This window comes from Eschrichtius robustus, chromosome 10 (genome assembly GCF_028021215.1).
Source record: "Eschrichtius robustus isolate mEscRob2 chromosome 10, mEscRob2.pri, whole genome shotgun sequence".
Taxonomy (NCBI): Eukaryota; Metazoa; Chordata; class Mammalia; order Artiodactyla; family Eschrichtiidae; genus Eschrichtius; species Eschrichtius robustus.
Genome location: NC_090833.1, coordinates 64,664,024 through 64,686,684, shown reverse-complemented (window position 1 = coordinate 64,686,684; position 22,661 = coordinate 64,664,024). Strand labels below are relative to the sequence as shown.

Sequence of the window (22,661 nt, the reverse complement as noted above, 5' to 3'; positions counted from 1 at the left end):
AAGAGCCTGTCATCCACATGGCTCAGAATAAAAGGGAGGAAAATAAAAGAAAGAAAGAAAAAAGAAGATAAAATAAAATAAAATAAAGTTATTAAAATAAAAAATTATTATTAAAAAAATTTTTTAAAGTAAAAAAAACAAAAAAAGAAGGAAAGAAAGTAGATAGCAACCAAACCAAAAAACAAATCCACCAATGATAACAAGCGCTAAAAACTATACTAAAAAAAAAAAGAAGCAGAGAAAACGGACAGACAGAACCCTAGGACAAATGGTAAACGCAAAGCTATACAGACAAAATCACACACAGAAGCATACACATACACACTCAGAATAAGAGGAAAAGGGGAAAAAAAATATATATCATTGCTCCCAAAGTCCACTTCCTCAATTTGGGATGATTCGTTGTCTATTCAGGTATTCCACAGATGCAGGTACATCAAGTTGACTGTGGAGATTTAATCCACTGCTCCTGAGGCTGCTGGGAGAAATTTCCCTTTCTTTTCTTTGTTCGCACAGCTCCTGGGGTTCAGCTTTGGATTTGGCACTGCCTCTGCGTGTAGGTCGCCTGAGGGCGTCTGTTGCTGCCCAGACAGGACGGGGTTAAAGGAGCAGCTGATTCAGGGGCTCTGGCTCACTCAGACCGGGGGGAGGGAGGAGTACGGAATGCGGGGCGAGCCTGCGGCAGCAGAGGGCAGCGTGACATTGCACCGGCCTGAGGCGCGCCATGCGTTCTCCCGGGGAAGTTTTCCCTGGATCATGGGAGCCTGGCAGTGGCAGGCTGCACAGGCTTCTGGGAGCGGAGGTGTGGAGAGTGACCTTTGCTTGCTCACAGGCTTCTTGGTGGCGGCAGCAGCAGCCGTAGGGTCTCATGCCCATCTCTGGGGTCCGCGCTGATAGCCACGGCTCGCGCCCGTCTCTGGAGCTCCTTTAAGCAGCGCTCTTACTCCCCTCTCCTCGCGCACCAGGAAACAAAGAAGCAAGTAAAAGTCTCTTGCCTCTTTGGCAGGTCCAGACTTTTTCCGGGACTCCCTCCTGGCTAGCTGTGGCGCACTAGCCCCCTTCAGGCTGTGTTCACGCAGCCAACCCCAGTCCTCTCCCTGCATGCGACCTCCGAAGCCCGAGCCTCAGCTCCCAGCCCCCGCCCGCCCCGGCGGGTGAGCAGACAAGCCTCTCGGGCTGGTGAGTGCTGCTCGGCACCGATCCTCTGTGCGGGAATCTCTCCGCTTTGCCCTCTTCACCCCTGTTGCTGCGCTCTCCTCCGTGGCTCCGAAGCTTCCCTCTCCGCCACCCCCGTCTCTGCCAGTGAAGGGGCTTCCTAGTGTGTGGAAACCTTTCATCCTTCACGGCTCCCTCCCACTGGTGCAGGTCCCGTCCCTATTCTTTGTCTCTGTTTTTCCTTTTTTCTTTTGCCCTACCCAGGTACATGGGGAGTTTCTTGCCTTTTGGGAGGTCTGAGGTCTTCTGCCAGCATTCAGTAGGTGTTCTGTAGGAGTTGTTCCACATGTAGATGTATTTCTGATGTATTTGTGGGGAGGAAGGTGATCTCCATGTCTTACTCTTCCGCTATCTTGAAGCTCCTCCTTCTGACCATTTTTAAATCAGATTGTTTGGTTTTCTGCTGTTGAGTTGTGTGAGCTGTTTATATATTTGCATATTCAGTAAGTTGTCTTTTCATTTTGTTGATGGTTTCCTTTCGTGTGCAAAAGCTTTGAAGTTTGATTAGATACCGTTTGTTTATTTTTGCTTTTATATCTGTTGCCTTAGGAGACAGATCCAAAACAATATTGCTATGTTTTATGTCAAAGAGTGTTCTGCTATGTTTCCTTCTAGGAGCTTTATGGTTTCCAGTCTTACATTTAGGTCTTTAATCCCTTCTGAGTTAATTTTTGTATATGACATGAGAAAATGTTATAATTTCATTCTCTTATGTGTAGGGGCCTGGTTTACTGTAGGACTTTGCCTGAATTGAGCCAATGGTATAGGGAACTGTTACTGTTCCTTCAGTCTCTAGACTGACTGACTTTATAGACCCAGAGCCCTTAGAAAAGGAGGCAGGCACACCTGAGGAAGAAACTTCAGTAATATCACCAACACATAAGGGGACTCCCCTTCCCCAATGGGACCTGTAGACATTTCTCATGGTCACTGCACACTGAGACTAGGCAACTACCTCAAACTTCTAGGCATTATTGAACAGTGACTTTGCAACAACACTCGTACCTGGGGACACAGGATGCCATTGGAGTGGGAGTTCACGGAGTCTGCGTTTAGGAGATAAATGGATTTTTAACCAGGATATCTCTCAGCGGTCTCAGTGGAACCCTGATTATCACTCATGGTTTATTTTCTAGTTTCTGTGTGGTAGTTTAAATAGCGACCCTCAGCAGATAGTAGAATCCTCACTTTAGCTCCCAGACTCTTACAATGAAAGCTATTATGGTCTAAAAGACCAAAGGAAGCATGTGGTATTTCACTTGCCTAAAAAAATAATAAATCAAAAGCAATACTACATTCCTTGGGGGAACCACAGGTATTAGAACCACCACCAAAGATGTGAAAAGAGTGGTGTGGTCTTACCACAGCCTCATTTTTTATTTTTTTATTTACTTACATTTCTTTTTTCAACAAAATTTATTGCAGTATAGTTGATTTACAATGTTGTGTTAGTTTCAGGTGTACAGCAAAATGATTCAGTTATACATATATTCATTCTTTTTCAGGTTCTTTTCTCATATAGGTTAACACATAATATTGAGAAGAGTTCCCTGTGCTATACAGTAGGTCCTTGTTGGTTATCTATCTTATATATAATAGTGTGTGTATGTTAATCCCAAGCTCCTTATTTAATCCTTCCCCCCTTGTTTCCCCTTTGGTAACCATAAGTTTGTTTTCAATATCTGTAAGTCTGTTTCTGTTTTTTAAATAAGTGCATTTGTATCATTTTTAAAAATTATTTTCCACGTGAGTGATATCATATGATATTTGTCTTTCTCTGTGTGACTTACTTCACTTAGTATGATAATCTCTAGGTCCATCCATGTTGCTGCAAATGGCATCATTTCATTCTTTTTTCTGGCTGAGTAATATTCCATTGTATTTATGTACCACATCTTCTTTATCCATTGCTCTGTCAGTGGACATTTAGGTTACTTCCATGTCTTGGCTATTATAAGTAGTGTTGCAATGAACATTGGGGTGCATGTATCTTTTCAGATTATGGTTTTCTCTGGATATATGCCTAGGTGTGGGATTGCTGGATCATATGGTAGTTCTATTTTTAGTTTTTAAGGAACCTCCATACTGTTCTCCATAGTGGTTGTACCAATTTACGTTCCCACCAAGAGTGTAGGAGGGTTCCCTTTTCTCCACACCCTCTCCAGCATTTATTGTTTGTAGACTTTTTGATAACGGCCATTCTGACCAGTGTGAGGTGAGACCTCATTGTAGTTCTGATTTGCATTTCTCTAATAATTAGTGATGTTGAGGATCTTTTCATGTGCCTATTGGCCATCTTTATGTCTTCTTTGGAGAGCTGTCTGTTTAGATCTTCCACACATTTTTTGATTGGGCTGTTTGTTTTTTTGACATAGAGCTATGTGAGCTATTTGTATATTTTGGAGATTAATCCCTTGTCAGTCGCATCATTTGCAAATATTTTCTCCCATTCTATGGGCTGTCTTTTCATTTTGTTGATTGTTTCCTTTGCTGTGCAGAAGCTTTTGAGTTTAATTAGGTCCCATTTGTTTTTGTTTTTATTTTCATTACTCTAGGAGGTGGATCAAAGAAGATATTGCTGTGATTTATGTCAAAGAGTTTTCTGCCTGTGTTTTCCCCTGAGAGTTTTATAGTGTCCGGCCTTACATTTAGGTCTTTGATCCATTTTGAGTTTATTTTTGTGTATGGTGTTAGAGAAAGTTCTAATTTCATTCTTTTACATATAGCTGTCCAGTTTTCCCAGCACCACTTCTTTTTTCCATTGTATATTCTTACCTCCTTTGTCATGGATTAATTGACCATAAGTGTGTGGGTTTATTTCTGGACTTCCTATTCTGTTCCATTGATCTATGTGTCTGTTTATTTGCCAGTATCATACTGTTTTGATTACTATAGCTTTGTAGTATAGTCTGAAGTCAGGGGGCATGATACTTCCAGCTTTGTTCTTTATTCTCAAGATTGCTTTGGCAATTCTGGGCCTTTTATGGTTTTATGTTAATTTTAGGATAATTTGTTCTAGTTCTGTGAAAAATGTCATGGGTGTTTTGATAGGGATTACGTTAAATCTGTAGATTGCTTTGAGTAGTATGGACATTTTAACAATATTAATTTTTCCAATTCATGAACATGGGATATCTTTCTATTTCTTTGTATCGTCTTCAATTTCTTTCAGCTTTCTGTAGTTTTCAGAGTACAGGTCTTTCACCTTCTTGGTTAAGTTTATTCCTAGATATCTTATTCTTTTTGATGCAGTTTTAAAAAGGATTGTTTTCTCTTTATGATTGTTATTATTAGCTTATAGAAAAGCAACAGATTTCTGTATATTAATCTTGTATCCTGCAACTTTACCGAGTTCACTTATTAGTTCTGATAGTTTTTTGGTGGAGACTTTAAGGTTTTCTATATATAGTATCATGTCATCTGCAAATAGTGACAGTTTTACTCCTTCCCTTCCAGTTGGATGCGTTTTATTTCTTTTTCTTGTCTGAATGCTGTGGCTAGGACTTTCATTACTGTGTTAAATAGAAGTAAGGAGAGTGGGCATCCTAGTTTTGTTCCTGAGTTCAGCAAGAAGGCTTTCAGCTTTTTGCTGTTTAGTATGATGTTAGCTGTGGATGTGTCATAAATAGCCTTTATTATGTTGACATATGTTCCCTCTATACCAACTTTGATAAGAATTTTCCTCATGAAGAGGTGTTGAATTTTATCAGATCATTTTTTTGCACTTATTGAGATGATCATGGGATTTTTATCCTTCCTTTTGTTAAGGTGGTGTATCATATTGATTGATTTATGGATCTTGAACCATCCTCGCTTACCTGGAATAAATTCTACTTGATAATGTTGTATGATCCTTTTAAGATATTGTTGATTTGATTTTGCTAATATTTTGTTGAGGAATTTTGCCTCCATATTCGTCAGAGATATTGGCTGGTAATTTTGTCTAGTTTTGGTATCAGGTTAATGGTGGCCTTGTAGAGTTAATTTGGGAGAGTTCTCTCTGTTTCAATTTTTAAAAAACAGTTTGAGAAAGATAGGTATTAGCTGTTTTTTTATATATGTTTGGGAGAATTCCCCAGTGAAGCTGTCAATCCTGGGCTTTTGTTTGCTGGAAGTTTTTTTTTATCATTTAAAAAAAATTTTTTTTTATTACTAATTCAGTTTCACTAATGGTGCACAGTCTGTTCAGATTGTCTATTTCTTCCTGATCCAGTCTTGGAAGAATGTATGTGTCTAGAAATTTATCCTTTTCCTCTAGGTTGTCCAATTTGTTGGCATATAACTGTTTGTATTATTCTCTTATGATTTTTTCTCTGTGATATCGATTATTTCTCCTCTTTCATTTCTTACTTTGTTTATTTGAGTCCTCTCTATTTTTCTTGATGAACCTGGACACAGGCTTATTGTTTTTGTTTAACCTTTCAAAAAAACAGATCTTGGTTCCATTGATTTTTTTCTATTGGGTTTTTTTGGTCTCTGTTTTTATTTATTTCCTCTTTGATCTTTATAATTTTCTTCCTTCTGCTGACATTGGGCTTCCTTTGTTCTTCTCTTTCTAATTCCTTTAGGTAGTAGGGTAGGTTGTTTTTTAAGATTTTTCTTGTTTCTTAGGGTAGGCCTGTATTGCTATAAACTTCCCTCTTAGAACTGCTTTTTTTGTGTTCCATAGATTTTGGAAAGCTGTCGGTTTGTTTGTTTTTGTTTCATTTCTCTCAAAGTATTTTCTGATTTCCTCTTTGATTTCTTCATTGACCCATTGGTTTTTTTTTTTTAATTAATTAATTTATTTATTTATTTTTGGGTGTGTTGGATCTTCGTTTCTGTGTGAGGGCTTTCTCTAGTTGTGGCAAGCAGGGGCCACTCTTCATCGCGGTGCGCGGGCCTCTCACTGTCGTGGCCTCTTGTTGCGGAGCACAGGCTCCAGACACGCAGGCTCAGTAGTTGTGGCTCACGGGCCCATTTGCTCCGCGGCATGTGGGATCTTCCCAGACCCGGGCTTGAACCCGTGTCCCCTGCATTGGCAGGCAGATTCTCAACCACTGCGCCACCAGGGAAGACCCATTGGTTTTTTTAGTAGCATGTTTTTCAGTCTCCACGTGTTTGTGTTTTTCTCATATTTCTTCCGGCAGTTGATTTCTGGTCATACCATTGTAGTTGGAAAAATGCTTGATATCATTTCTATCCTCTTAAATGTTCTGAGACTTGTTTTGTAGCCTACCATGTGATCTACCCTGGAAAACATTCTCTGTACACTAGAAAAGAATGTGTATTCTGCTGTTTTTGGATGAAATATCCTGTAGGTATCTATTAAGTCCAACTGGTCTAAAGTGTCATTTAAGACTATTATTTCCTTGTTGACTTTATGTCTGGATGATCTGTCCATTGATGTAAGTGAGATGTTAAATTCCCGTAATATTATTGTATCATTGTCAATTTCTCTATTGATGTCTGTTAATATTTGCTTTATATACTTAGTTGCCCCTATATTAGGCATATTTGTTAGCAAATGTTATATCCTTTTCTTCTGTTTATCCCTTTATCATTATATAATGCCCATTTTGTCTTTTGGTAAGACTTTGTTTCAAAGTCTGTTTTGTCTGATATGGGTATGCCTGCCCCCTGCTTTCTTGTCATTTACATTTGCATGAAGTATCTTTCTTCCATCACCTCACTTTCAGTCTGTGTGCTTTTAGCTCTGAAGTGGACTGCTTGTAAGCAGCACATGGATGGATCTTGGGTTTTATTGTGCGTGTTTTTTTTTAATCCAATCAGCCATCCTATGTCTTTTCATTGAAACATTAAGTCCACTGGCATTTAAAGTGATTATTGATAGGTATGTACTTATTGCCACTTTGTTACTTGTTTTCTGATTCTTTTTGTTGTTCCTCTCTGTTCTTTCCTTCTTCTTTTAGTTTCTTCCCTTGTGTTTGGTGATTTTCTTTAGTGGTATGCTTGTGTTCCTTTACTATATATTTGCTTTTACTAGTGGGATTTTTCCTTTCCTACAGATTCTTACTTCTTGTTGTAGCCTATTCTTTTCCACTTAGAGAAGAACCTTTAACACTTCTTTTAGAATTGGTTTAGTGTTGATGTACTCTTAGCTTTTGCTTATCTGAGAAGTTCTTTATCCCTTCTTCAATTCTGAGTGATAATCTTGCTGGATAGAATATCCTAGGTTGTAGGTTTTTCCCCTTTCAGCACTTTAAATATATCATGCCACTTCCTTTTGGCCTGCAAATTTTCTGCAGAAAAATCCATTTATAGTCTTATGGGGGTTCCCTTGTATGTGATTCTTTGTTTTTCTTCTGCTACCTTTAGAATTCTCTTTTATCTTTAACTTTTGCCATTTTAATTATGATATGTTTTAGTGTGGTTCTCTGATTTCATCTTGTTTGGGATGCTCTATGCTTCCTGTACCTGGATATCTGTTTTCTTCTTCAGGTTTGGGAAGTTTTCAGCTATAATTTCATCAAATAAGTTTTGACCCCTTTTTTTTTCTCTCTTCTCCTTCTAGGACCCGTGTAATGTGAATGTTATTATGTTTGATGTTGTTCCAATGGTCCCTTAAACTGTTTTCATTTTTTAAAATTTGTTTCTCTTTTTGCTGATCTGATTGGATGTTTTCCATGATTCTATCTTCCGGAACACTATGTGTTCCTCTGTATCACTTAGTCTGTTGTTAATTATTTCTAGTATGTTTTTCATTTCAGTTATTGTATATTCAGTTTTGACTGTTTTTTTCATATTTTCTAGTTCATCTATTCTTTTCCCTAGTTCAGTTAGCATTCTTATTACTAATCTTTAAACTCTTTTTCTGGTAATTAATTCATCTCTGTTGCATTGGTTGGTTTTTTTTCTTCTTTTGTTTGAAATAAAATCCTCTGTCTTATTGTTTTGGTTAACTTTCTCTGTCTCTATAAAATTAGGTAAAAGTTACCTATCCTGGGCTTGAATGTGTGTCCTTGTGTGAGAGCATCCCTATACAGTCTGTGTGTTCCCAGTGGATTTCACGGGAGAGTTTGATCTGGTGTGAACATAAGTCATGTCTTTCCCCAGAACGTGCTGGCAGCTATCAACTTTGTAGGGGTTGGGGCTGGAGATGGAGGAGCTAGAGCCAAAGCCAGGTGTGAGTGGGAGCTTCTCCTCTGCTCAGTGGCCAACACCACCCTGGAGCTGGAGCAGAAACCCTGGGTTGGGCTCAAGCCAGCTCCCTCCCCCACAACTGTGCACTCTCCTCAGCTGTGGCAGCCCTGGTTCTAGTGGGGAACTGTGCCTCAGAGCAAGAGGGGCTGGAAAGGGTGCTTGGCATGGGCCAGGGCATGCACTGAGGCAGTTGTGGGAAACCAGCCAGAGTCCTGGGCAGTTTCAATCTGCTTTCTCTCTCTTGTCATGGGAGTGAGCAAGAATGTGTGTATTCTTCATGAGCAGAGTCTAGATTTCTTACAGCCCTGTTGTCAGTCCTATTGGTTTTCAAACCATCTAAGGGCACTCGTCCTCCCACTGTTGGACCCCAGGGCTGGGGGACCCAGGATGTGGTTCAAGCCACTCCCCAGGGATATCTCCACCCTTGTAATCTCCCCCCTTTTCTGTGTCCCTCCTAGGGGGGGTGCAGGTCCCAACCTGATTGATTCTCTTCCCTTCCTACTCAACTCCATGTGGATCTTTCTTATAGCCTTGGTTGTATAAGGGTCTTTCTGTCAGTCTCCAGTCCATTTCCAGTGAGAATTGCTCCACATGTAGATGTATTTTTACTGTATTCACAGGGGTGGGAGGAGGACAGGAGGTGAATTCTGCATCTTCCTACTCTGCCATCTTGACCTCCTCCTGCTTTATTTCTTTTAAAAGAAGGCTTTGCACTGCCTCTCATTCCTGAGTAGATTTAAAATGTAATGTATATATTTAGATCAAATGTAAATGTGAAATGTAAATGAAGATTTTTTTCCTTTCCCATTAATACCATCAAGAGCATTCAAAACATACTTATAAGTAGTGTTGGTAGGTTCAGTTAACACAGAAAATATCTGTCTGATTTAAATACTCAGGTGGCAGCTTAAACCGATTACCTCTTGTGCTTGTGTATGTGTATGTGTGTGTGCTTGCACATGGGTAACATACCATGTGTGTGTATTTGTACGTATGTGAGTTTCAGTAGAGAGGGACAACGTTGGTTGGGCATCCTTGATTTATAATCTGGCTCTCTGTCCTACTCTACGTCTGTTTGAGGGATAATGAGAGAAAAGAATGAATTAGTGATCTAAAGTTTAGTAATAATCAAATATTAATTACGTTATTGCTTGAGTGTAGAGACTTAATGGTCTGCATGTGTATGTGTGATCTGTGAAACCAGGCTTGTTAAGAGCTCCAAATCTGGTTTTGACTAGTTTGGACACCAGAATTCTTTTTAAAATAAAATTTTATTTATTATGAACTTAAGTTCATCATTGAAAACTTGGAAAGCGCAATAAGTAGGATAAATAATAATGAGTTAATAGAAATGAATAAATGAATGAAATAATAACGGGTGAATAAAATCACTCATTACTCCACCACGAAGACATAACCACCATTACTATCTTGCTATATAAATTTCTAGTGTTCTCACTTGCTCCTCTCCTGCATCCCATGATGCCTTGTCCTGTGCTGTACTCTGCACTCTTGGCTTCAAAACCCTTATTACCAGTCGCAGAGATTCTTTATATGTGCTTGTCCTCCCTCCCTCCCTCTTTCCTTGCTTTCCTTCCTTCTACCCATCCTTATTTCTCTCTCCCCCACTTCCTCCTTCCTCCCTCTCTCCCTCCCTCCCTCCCTTCCTTCCTTCCTTCCTTCTTTTCCTTCCTTCCTTTCATTCCTTCCTTTCTCTCTTTCTTTCAGTATGCCATATGTCTTAGCCCAGGTACCATAGCAAACAGCCCCTTAGGCAGATTATATGCACTAACGCTTTACTGAAAACTAGAGTAAGGAGAAGGGAAGTTGGGGGTTTGGGGGTGGCAAATAAAAAGGTGGTGTGACTGAGCTGGTCATAGGTTTACAAGAAAATAAAGCTGATTGCTCGATAGTGCTGATATCTCCAGTAGGAGATGAAACCACTCTGTGTGGGAAGAGTCAGGGGTGGGGTTGAGCAAGTGTGAACAAACACATGTCAGCTCCTTCCATCTCCTCTCTCACCCTGGTCAGTTTGCCTCAGTGGATGTTAACTCCCCACATGCCTAGGTTGCGTTACCTGGCTCTTCTTAACAGCCACTGCACAAACTCCTTGAGTCCCATGGTGTGGGACCTGGCCATGGTCACAGGGAAGGTCACGCCAAAACCTCATCTGCTAGGCAGTTGAGGGCAGCAACATCAGAAGATGAGGCAGTGGTGGCAGCCAGGGCTTTACAATGTGGGGACTGTGGGAAGCCTGTTGGAACTGCTGCAGCTAGAAAGCAGGCAAATGGTCAACATCAGGAAGAAGGGGAGCTGGGTAGATTTGAGGGGAAGCATTAACTGGGTCCACCAGTGCACTGTCTTTAAATTTCATCACCTTGCTTCTTTAAAAGGCTTTGCTCCTTTTCGAGAGTCTCTTCAGTCTGTTGGCCCCCGGCTCTACTGGGTAATGGGAATGGTTGGTGCTTCCTGTCTCTAACGGCAGTGTTCAGTCTGGAGTCTGTATTCTTGCTCTGAGCAGCGCTCATTCTCTCCCCATATCCCCTCCAGCATGCTGGGTCCAAGGAGAAGGTTTTATTTTTAATTCCTTTAGTTACAAAAGTCCCTTCCTTATTAGAGTCTAGATTAAAACACAGCCCTCATTATAAAGCGTCAGACCTTTCCTGTCTAACATCATTAAATATTCCCTAGCACAGTAACTCTGTATTTGTGTATTTAACCACTTTAATTCTCTATCCCGTGGGATACTTATGCTCTTATAATTGATGTGTAAAAGCACTTCTGACTCTTGCCCACTTAAAATATGTGAATGCTGCCTTTGAAAAATTCCTTGTGAACCTTTTTGAACTAGAGACCACTGTGAACATAACATCTGTTATTTCCTTCTAATATTTATTTTTGGCACCATCATGCCCTCTAAAGGATATGTCATAAGGAACCAGTTGTCAGGTTGGAGTTAATAGTACTAATAGTAAAAATATTACTTAAAGTAAACACTAAATTCCAGTTTCTCGAGAAGCTTTTGAAGATACAATTTTTACCTAGTTTTGTGAGTGAAAATTCTTTAATCTTGTCTTAAGGTAGGCATCTTGGCATGTCATAGAACTTTCCAGGACACTTTTTGTGCTTTCTCTTGTAGGTCTGAATCTCCTAGAGGGACAGTCTCGGGCCATCACCTGGGAACAGTTTCAGATTGTTGACAATAATGACATTCATGCTGTCCAGGTAGTCATCGTGGGTGGCCTGCAGCATGGACGGCTTACTCTGAGAGGTGAATGAACAAACTTTGTAACTTAGAAAAAAACCCAAGAAGTATTTTCTCCAAAAACAAATCACATTTAACAGGATATATGTAGTATCTCTTGGGCCTCATTTCTAAATGAATTATCGTAATCCCCAGATCCGGAGATCTTGAAACCGTTGGCTTTTGTATTAGGATGCTCAAATCAATGGAGGACATTTTATGAATGGTCTTTTGTACTTGAGTCATTGTTTAAATCTCAGATTTGCTTTCTGGAGCCATGTAGGGTTCCTTCTAAATATACTCCTTAACAGATTATCTTATCCCAGTTCAAAGACAAAATATTTCCTTTTCATTTCTCTGCTTCAGAGAAATGCAGTGAAAAACAGGAAAACTTATGTTTTTTTAATACGTTAGTAAGAATTATGCTAATATGTTATTAGTAGCAGTTGCTGTTGTTTAAAAGAAATGAATTTATAGTTATAAAGATGGTAGTTAACAAGGTAATGGCCCTAATAAAAATATCCATACTTAATGGTAATATAGTCTATTCCTTGTAATGAGCTCAGAGGATTTAATTCCATTATCCTCTTAGTTTACTTAACTGTAAGGTAGAAAGAGAGCTCTTATCATTGTTTGTGATTAGGAAATTCTGAAAAAATAAAATCAAAAATAAAATGATAAATTCTCTTGCCTAATCCCAAGACAATGGGAGCTTAGCTTAAGCTGGATGTATTAGTTAGGATGGATGTTCAGCTGCATGTAAGGAAAACCCAACTACAGCAGCTTAAAAATTCTGGAGTCACTTTCTCCTTGTGACAAGTTGCACGGAGGTAGGTATTCTGTATCCATGATGCCAGCGGCTCTTTTCTGCTCTGTCAGTGGTCACAGGATGGTGCCTACACCTCTAGGCTTTTAATCAGTGTTAGGGGAAGGAAGAAAGAGAAGGAACAATAAAAAAATTACGCCATCTAAGTTTGCTCTGTTTTACAACTTTTCCTAGGAGCCTGATACAATGAAGTCTGATTATATCTCCTATCAAGTTACATACTACCCCCCTAGGTGCAACAGAGTCTGGGAACCTGAGTATTTTTAAATAGTCATATTACCATTCTAAATAAAACTAGGATTCTGGTACTGAGGAAGAAACAGAAAGTTCCTGTTGGGCAAGTAACTCATAGTGTTCATTATACTCATGTTTAATCCATAAAACCATATGGAGTCGGGAAAGAAATGGGACACCTGCCGTCAAGAATTGTAATAGTTTGTGCAGAGTGAAGCAATGTTTATCAGTACTATAGAAATGAAGTGGAAAGTCATAGCCCATAATGCAATGATGTTCTGGCTCAGAGGAAGAAAATAGTGTAAACATTTATTAAGCATTTACTTTGTGCCAGATTGTACAAAGCATTCTACATACTTTATCTCACAACAGCGTTGTGAAGCAAGGTACTATTATTACACTCACTTTGCACATGGGAACCTGAGACTTAGAGAAGTTGACTTGTCTGTCTGGAAAGTGGCCGAGCTGGGATTCGAACCCAGGCCATTTGCTACCAGAGCTCTAGCTCTTGCTCATTAAGCTAGTGATTCTCAAACTTTAGCATGCATTAGACTTCTGGAAGGCTTGATAAAACATAAATTGCTGGGACCCACCGGCAGAATTTCTAATTCAGTAGGTCTGGGGTAGGACCTGAGAACTTGCATTTATAATGACTTCCCAGATGGTGCTGATGCTGCTAGTTCGAGACCACTACTCTAAGAAGTGCTGTCGGATGATGATAATGAGTCGAAGAACGATGAATACTTATTGTAGGTACACTATTGTGTGAGTTCTCTCATCCTTAAGAGGGAATGTTAGGTAGGTATTATTATCTCTGTTTTATAGATGAGTCTCAAATAAATTAAATACCTTGCCCGAGTCCACCCAGCTAATAAGTATTACAGCCAGTATTCAAAACCAGGTCTTTGGAGCCCCAGAACCCACTAAACAATCTATGGTTTTTCCAGGTGAGGGAAGCATTGGCTGCACCACTTTCCATTTCACACCCTCTCCTGTAGTGCTGCTTTCACTAACCTGCTGCCTCCACACCTTTTTCATTCCGCTCCACCTCTGTTCTTTCCATCAGGGGGGAAGGGGTTTCTCTTCACCGTGGCTGACCTTCAGGCTGGAGTCGTTCAATATCATCATGACGACAGTGACTCCACCAAAGACTTTGTGGTCTTCAGGATATTTGACGGCCAACACAGCATCCGACATAAGTTTCCCATCAACATCTTGCCCAAAGATGATAGTCCACCATTCCTCATAACCAATGTTGTGATTGAACTGGAGGAGGGGCAGACCATACTGATCCAGGGTTCCAAGCTGAGAGCTTCAGACATGGACTCCAGTGATGACTACATCTTCTTTAATATCACGAAACCCCCTCAGGCTGGAGAGATCATGAAGAAGCCAGCACCAGGACTGATAGGTAAGTTCTGGGCAGTTAAGATCATTTGTGTCAGAATTTGTGCTAAGGGGGACATCAAGTTTATGAGGTAAGATTCTATTATTATTATTACCATTTCATAGATGGGAAGCCTGAGATTTAGGTTAAGTTGATCTATCCATCTGGAATCTAGAAAGTTCCAGAGCTGGGCCTCAAGATAACCATTACACCATGAAAAATTAAGTCTGCTATGCAAGGTAAGAGAACAAATAAGGTTGAAGAGATATGTTTGACCTATTCTAGATTATTGATAAAGAAATTTCATGAATAACATTTATTTACATTTTGTTAGAATAATTTCATAACTACTTTTTGAAGTAGGTAGGTCAGGAGCTTGACAAAATGGGTATCAAGCAGTTTTACTTAAGACTGTTTCTTTTTTTAAACATATTTAATTTTATTTTTAATTAATTAATTATTTAAAAATTGAGATATAGTTGATGTACAATATTATATGTTTCAGGTGTGTAACAGTGATTCACAATTTTTAAACGTTATACTCCATTTATGGTTATTATAAAATATTGGCTATATTCCCCGTGTTGTACAACATATCTTGAAGCTTATTTATTTTATACATAGTAGTTGGAACCTCTTAATCCCATACACCTATATCGCTCCTCCCCCTTCACTCTCCCCATGGGTAGCCACTAGTTTGTTCTCTATATCTGTGATTCTGTTTCTTTTTTGTTATATTCACTAGTTTGTTGTATTTTTTAGATTCCATGTGTTAGTGATATCATACATTATTTGTCTTTCTCTGACATTTCATTTAGCATAATACCCTCTAATCCATCCACATTGTTGCAAAATTTCATTCTTTTTAGTGGCTGAGTAGTATTCCATTGTATGTATATATGTGTGTGTGTGTGTAGACACCACATCTTCTTTGTCCATTCATTTGTTGATGGACACTTGGGTTGCTTCCATGTATTGGCTATTGTAAATAGTGCTGCAATGAACATTGGGATGCATATATCTTTTCAAATTAGTGTTTTCATTTTTTTCAGTCATATATCTAGGAGTGGAATTGCTAGGACATATGGTAGTTCTATGTTTAGTCTTTTAAGAAACCTCCATACTGTTTTCCACAATGGCTCACCAATTTACATTCCCACCAGCAGTGTACAAGGTTCCCTTTTCTCCACGTCCTTGCCAATATTTGTTATTTGTGTGCTTTTCAATGATAGCCATTCTGACAGGTGTGAAGTGATATCTCATTTGCAATTCTCTGATGATTAGTGATGTTGAGCATCTTTTCATGTGCTTGTTGGCAATCTGTATGTCTTTGGAAAAATGTTTACTCAGGTCTTCTGCCATTTTTTAATCAGGTTGTTTGTTTTTTTGCTGTTGAGTTGTATGAGCTGTTTGTATATTTTGGATATTAACCCCTTATTGGTCATATCATTTGCAATATTTTCTCCCATTCAGTAGGTTGTCTTTTTGTTTTGTTGAGGCGCAAAAGCTTTTAAGTTTAACTAGGTCCCATTTGTTTATTTGTGCTTTTCTTTTGCTTTAGGAGGCAGATCCAAAAAAATCGCTATAATTTATGTCAAAGTGTGTTCCACCTTTGTTTTCTTCTAGGATTTTTATGGTTTCAGATCTTACATTTAGATCTTTAATCCACTTTGAGTTTATTTTGTTTATATGGTGTTAGAGAATGTTCTAATTTCATTCTTTTACATGTAGCTGTCCAGTTTTCCCAGCACCACTTATTGAAGAGACTGTCTTTTCTCCATTGTATATTCTTGTCTCCTTTGTTGTAGATTAATTAAACATAAATGCATGGGTTTATCTCTGAGTTCTCTATTTTGTTCTATTGATCTATGTGTCTGCTGTGTGCCAGTATCATACTATTTTAATTATTGTAGCTTTGTGGTACAGTCTGAAGTCAGGGAGTGTGGTTCCTACCAGCTCTGTTCTTCTTTCTCAAGATTGCTTTGGCACTTCAGGGTCTTTTGTGTTTCCATACAAATTTTAAAATTATTTGTTCTAGTTATGTGAAAAGTGCCCTTGATATTTTAATAGGGATTGCATTGAATCTGTAGGTTGTCTTGGGTAGTATGGTCATTATAACAATTTTAATTCTTCCAATACATGAACAGTGTATATCTTTCCATCTGTTTGTGTTGTCTTCAGTTTCTTTCATCAGTGTCTTAATTTCAGATACATTTGAACAACCCTGCATTTGTACTCTCCTCCCCTCACAGCTACTGTTTTTGATGTCATATATTACATCTAATTTTTTGTATATCCCTTAACTGCTTATTGTGGATGTAGGTGATTTTACTACTTTTTTCTTTTAATTTTCCTCCTATCTTTGTGTGTGGATGATTTACTACATTTATACTGTGTGTTTGCCTTTACTGATGAGCATTTTGCTTTTGCAGTTTTCACGTTTCTAGTTGTGGTATTTTCTTTTTCTCTTAGAGAAGTTCCTTCAACATTTCTTGTTAAGCTGAACTCTTTTAGCTTTTGCTTGTCTGTAAAGCTTTTGATCTCTCCATCAAATCTGAACATGAGCCTTGCTGGGTAGAATATTCTTAGTTGTAGATTTTTCCTTTGCATCACTTTAAATATATTGTGCCACTCCCTCTGACCTGCAGAATTTCTGTTGAAATTCAGCTGATAGCCTTATGGGTGTTCCCTTGTATGTTACTTGTTGCTTTTCCCTTGCCGCTTTTAATATTCTCTCTTTATCTTTAATTATGCCATTTTTATTTTATTTTATATTTTTAAAAATATTTATTTATTTTATTTACTTATTTTCCTCATCATTATTATTATTTTTGGCTGTGTCAGGTCTTAGTTGCAGCACACGGGATCCTTGTTGAGGCACTCTGGATCTTTTCATTACGGCACGCGGTCTCTTCATTGCAGTGCTCAGGCTTCCCTCTAGTTGTGGCATGTGGGTTTTCTCTCTCTAGTTGTGGCGAGTGGGCTAGAGGGTACATGGGCTCTGTAGTTGTGGTGTGTGGGCTTGGTTGCCCCGTGGCATGTGGGATCTTAGTTCCCCGACCAGGGATCGAACATGCATCCCCTGCATTGGAAGGCTGATTCTTTACCACTGGACCACCAGGGAAGTCCCAATTTTGCCATTTTAATTACAGTATGTTTTGGTGTGTTCCTCTTTGAATTAATCCTGTATAGGACTCTCTGTACTCCCTACACTTAGATATCTGTTTCCTTTACCAGGTTAGGGAAGTTTTGATCTATTATGTCTGCAAATATGTTGATAGGTTCTCTGTTTCTTTTCCTTCTGGGACCCTTATAATGTGAATATTAGTGTGCTTGAGGTTGTCCCAGAGGTCTCTTAAGCTGTCCTCATTTCTTTTCATTCTTTTTTCTTTTGTCTGTTCAGCATCAGTGATTTCCACTACTCTGTCTTCCAGCTTCCTGGTCATTTCCTCTGTATCATTTAGTCTACTGTTGATTCCTTCTAGTGTATTTTTCATTTCAGTTATTGTATTCTTCATCTCTGTTTGGTTGTTCTTCATATTTTCTAACTCTTTGTTAAAAAGCTTCTAACTTCTTGTTCTATGCATCCATTCTTTTCTTGGGTTCTTTGATCATCTTTATCATCACACTACCCTTATCTCTTTCTCAGGTAGATTGCCTATCTCCACTTCACTTAGTTCTTCTTCTGGGGTTTTATCTTGTTTGTTAGAAACACGTTTGTTCCTTTGTTGCCTTATTTTGCCTAGGTTGCTGTTTTTATTTTTATGTATCTGGTAGGTTAGTTACATTTCCCAATCTTGGAGAAGTAGCCTTTTGAAGGAGACATCCTATGTGTCCCAGCAGCACATCCCCCTCTCATCACCTGAGCTGTATGCTCTAGGGGTTCCCCCAATGAGGACTGAGTGTGTCCTTCTGTTGTGGTGGGCTGACTATGTAGGCAGTCTTGTAGGCTTGACTTACCCCCTGTCCAGTTGGTTGCCAGGCCCTGCCTTGTGTGGAGGTTGCTGACTGCTGGTTGGTGGGACCGGGTCACAAGGTGGTGCTGACTACAGAACCGCAGGGGGCCCTGGGGCTAGTGCTGGCTCATTGTTGGGTTGAGTCAAGGTCCAGGAGACTCCAGGGCTGTTACCCCACCCACTGGTGTGTTGAACCAGGTCCTGGGGCTAGTGCTGGCCTACTGGTGGGCAGAGCCAGGTCCTGGAGTCTGCTTGCAGGACCCAGGGGTCCTAGAGCTGGTTTTGGCTTACTGGTGGGTGGGACTACTTCCTGACAGTCGGGTGCAGGGTCCAGGGAGTCCTGAAGCTTGTGTTGGTCTGCTAGTAGGCGGGACCATGGTCCAGTTGGTCCCTGTGCAGGTTCTGTCCTATTAGTGGGCAGCTCGTGTCTGCAGGCTACATATCTGTGGCTTTCTTTCAACTAGTGTCTGCCCTCTGGTGGATGAAACTAGTCTGGAGGCTAGAGCAGGCTCCCCGGAGAGTGGGGCTGGGGCCCAGGCTATTCTGGAGCTGGTGCCTGCCCAGTGGTGGGTGGAGCTGGATCCTGGGCTCTCTGGTGGACAGGGCCACGTCCAGAAGCAGCTGTTCACGCAGGAGGTCTCATGACAGCCTATCTGCTGGTGGGTAAAGCTGTGTCCCCACCCAGTTAGTTGCTTGGCCTGAGGCATCCCAGCACTGGAGCCTACAGGCCTGTGGGCTGTATCGGGGCTGGGTCTTCACCCTAATAAGCTAGAGAGAAGATTCCACAATGGCGTTTGCCAGTGCCAGTATCCATGTGGTAGAACAAGTTCCCAAAATGGCTGTTGCCAGTGTCTATGTCCCTAGGGTGAGCTGCAGTTGCCTCCTGTCTCTCCAGAAGATTCTCCTAGATCAGCAAGTGATTCTGACCCAGGCTTCTATCAAATTACTGCTTCTTCCCTGGGTCCTGGAACATGAGAGATTCTTTATGTACCCTTTAAGAGTGAAGTCTCTATTTCCCCCAACCCTCTGGGACTCCCAAAAGTCACCCCACTGGCCTTCAAAGCCATATGCCCTGGAGGCTCATCTTCCCAAGTGCAGGACCCCTGGGCTGGGGCTTGGACCTCTTACTCCTTTGAGAGGCTCTGCAGTTGTAGTTATTTTCCTGTTTATGGATTGCCCACCCTGGGGTATGGGACTTGACTATTTTGTGACTTTGCCCCTCCTACCCATCTTGTTGTTGTTGCTTCTTTATATCTTTAGTTGTAGAAGCTCTCCTCTGGTAGGTTCTGGCCTTTTTCACTGATGGTTGTTCTGCAGATAGTTGTGATTTTGGTGTGCCCATGAGAGGAGGTGAGCTCAGGGTCTTTCTCCTCTGCCATCTTGGCTGATGTTAAGACTATTTCTTGAAAATATTTTTCTAATGCTTATTTTTCTATATATTAAGGCAGATGTAGTAACTTTAATTTTTCTGCTTTATTATTTATAAGCTTTGATAAAAGCATTTAATAATGATTCCGTGGACAAACTACTATACATAAAATAGATAAGCAATAAGGATTTACTGCATAACACAGTGAACTATATTCAGTATCTTCTAATAATCTTCAGTGGAAAAGAATCTGGGTATATATATATATCTATATATATCTCTCTATATATCTGAATTCCTTTGCTGTACACCTGAAACTAACACAGTATTGTAAATCAACTATACTTCAATTTAAAAAAAGATTCCTTGGGTACATACAACATACTAGACTGAGAAAACTTCTGGAGATAAATCCAATATCATTATACCCCAACACCTGGCACACTGTTACAAAGTTATGTGATATTTTCTGCACCCAATAGGCTATCCTGTCCCTGGCTTCCTTCAGATGGATCTGTTCAATGGCATCATTTACTATCGTCATTTTGGTGGAGAAATCTTTGAAGATTCTTTTGAATTTGTCCTGTGGGACAGCCACGAACCTCCAAATCTCTCAGAGCCACAGGTAAGAGTCCATCTCTGAACACTTTCCCAAAGTCTTGTCCACAGATATCAGTTCTGGAAGATGTAATTAGAAACTACAGGAAAACAGATTTCAAAGCTCGAAGTTTGAGAAGCAATGGAGTAAGCAAAATTAAGTCAATTTCTTTGCAACATAACTGCTCTCTTACTTTTCCACAGAGTTATGTAAATTACCATGTATGCAGTGTTTCCAAGGTTATTTAACCATCAGACCCTTCTATAAAGAGCACCTCACAAACTTTGCTTGCTTCATAACAATAACAACAAAAAAACCCACTGACTTATTTTGTGTGTAGTGGTTAAAACATAGGCTCTGTAGTTAGACTGTCTTTGTTTTTGTCCTGTTCTTGACATTAACTGACCTGTGGCTCAATTTCTTTATCTGTAAAACAACATCCTTATAAAGTGATTGTGAGGGTAAGCGACGTAATACATGTAAGTATTGAGAACTTTCTGGCACATAGTAAGTACTCAATAAATATATTAGCTATTATTTATCATTGCATTTGAAGAACTAAGAGTTTTACTACCACTCAAGGATATTATTTAAATATATAGAATACAAAAATAGGCTTAAGGAGCCATCATCCTATACAAATTACAGATGAGGAAGGGTCTGGGCAACTATAAAGGGGTAGACTCCTTGCAAGAAGAGGATGATTGGTGGTAAGGATGGAAAAAGAGGCTTCTGAAAATAAGTGACACCCACTACATATAGTGTCCCTATTGGTTATATAATATCATCTCACAGTGTCACGGTCACTGACATTAGCCAATGCATAGATGATTTAGCTATTCATCTGGCTGCCAAGATAAAGGTAACAAATGGAAGAATGGCGTTTAGAGCCCAGAAACTGAAGGAAGTATTAAGAGGGAATGGAAAATGAATCAGAAAATTCTCAATTCACCTGCTTATTGACTGAAAAGAAATCAATTCCTTTATAAATTACAGCCTCTTCTTTTCATCAATGTGTATAATTATGCCATTTCTAGATTACATTTTTGCTTGAGACCTTAGATGATTTGATAATCCAAAATGGAAACTATTAATAGGATTTATTTCTAAATCTTTTGTTGTATCCATTCAAACTGAGCTATGTTTCTGACTAGAATACCGTATCGTTTTTAGCAAACTATAGGCTTTTTTAAAAACAGAAAATTCAGGACTCCTTTTTCCTTTTCTGCTATTGTATATTTTATAGATCATATTTTTCATAACCACAAACATAGATGTCAGTTTCCTCTATAGTAAAGACCACAGTAATGAAAACTTTATTGAAATAAAATTATTTTTAAATCTTGGCAAATATGTCAGGCTGAATTCTGTAGATCCAGTTATTCCCCATGATGGATGGGCTTCTAAAGAAGTCATAATCATATTTTTCTCTACTTTTATTCATCTTCTTAATCTATGTTGGGGGGGAGGGAGGGAAGAAAGAAGGGAAGGGTGGAGAGAGAGAGAAAGAAAGGGAGGGTGGGGAGAGGGAGGGAGGGGAAAAGGAGGGAGGGAGAGAGGGAGAGGGAGAGAGAGAAACAGAGAGAAAAAGAAAGACTTTTGCTCTGTTTTCATGTACCGCCTATTTTTTGACTCCTAAATATTCTCCAGCTCAGACTTGTGTACCAACATCTCTACCTGACATCTCTACATTCATTTAATTTATTTTTTATTTGGAAGATTTATTTATTTTTTAACATCTTTATTGAAGTATAGTTGCTTTACAATGGTGTGTTAGTTTCTGCTCTATAACAAAGTGAATCAGCTATACGTACACATATATCCCCATATCCCCACACTCTTGCATCTCCCTCCCACCCTCCCTATCCCACCCCTCTAGGTGGTCACAAAGCACCGAGCTGATCTCCCTGTGCTATGCGGCTGCTTCCCACTAGCTATCTATTTTACATTTGGTAGTGTATATATGTCCATGCCACTCTCGCACTTTGTGCTAGCTTACCCTTCCCCCTCCCTGTGTCCTCAAGTCCATTCTCTACATCTGTGTCTTTATTCCAGTCCTGCCCCTAAGTTCTTCAGAACCTTTTTTTTTTTTTTTTACCTTCCATATATATGTGTTAGCATACAGTATTTGTTTTTCTATTTCTGACTTGCTTCACTCTGTATGACAGTCTCTAGGTCCATCCACCTCACTACAAATAACTCAATTTCATTTCTTTTTATGGTTGAGTAATAGTCCATTGTATATATGTGCCACATCTTCTTTATCCATTCATCTGTTGATGGACACTTAGGTTGCTTCCATGTCCTGCCTATTGTAAATAGAGCTGCAATGAACATGGTGGTACAGGACTCTTTTTGAGTTATGGTTTTCTCAGGGTATATGCCCAGTAGTGGGATTGCTGTGTCATATGGTAGTTCTATTTTTAGATTTTGAGGAACCTCCATCCTGTTCTCCATAGTGGCTGTATCAATTTACATTCCCACCAACAGTGCAAGAGGGTTCCCTTTCCTCCACACCCTCTCCAACATTTATTGTTTGTAGATTCTTTGAGGATGGCCATTCTGACCGGTGTGAGATGATATCTCATTGTAGTTTTGACTTGCGTTTCTCTAATGATTAGTGATGCTGAGTATCCTTTCATATATTTGCTGGCAATCTGTAAATCTTCTTTGGAGAAATGTCTATAAA

General features: G+C 39.6%; 1 protein-coding gene across 1 annotated transcript in view; it reads left to right on the top strand.

Moving 5' to 3' along the window:
* Positions 1 to 22,661, top strand: part of LOC137770950 (FRAS1-related extracellular matrix protein 1-like) — a 105,050-nt gene that overhangs the window by 22,276 nt on the left and 60,113 nt on the right. The window contains exons 7-9 of the mRNA XM_068553990.1: positions 11,498 to 11,629; positions 13,729 to 14,073; positions 19,857 to 19,999. Coding sequence (XP_068410091.1) covers positions 11,498 to 11,629; positions 13,729 to 14,073; positions 19,857 to 19,999 — 620 coding nt within the window. The remainder of the gene's footprint in view (positions 1 to 11,497; positions 11,630 to 13,728; positions 14,074 to 19,856; positions 20,000 to 22,661) is intronic.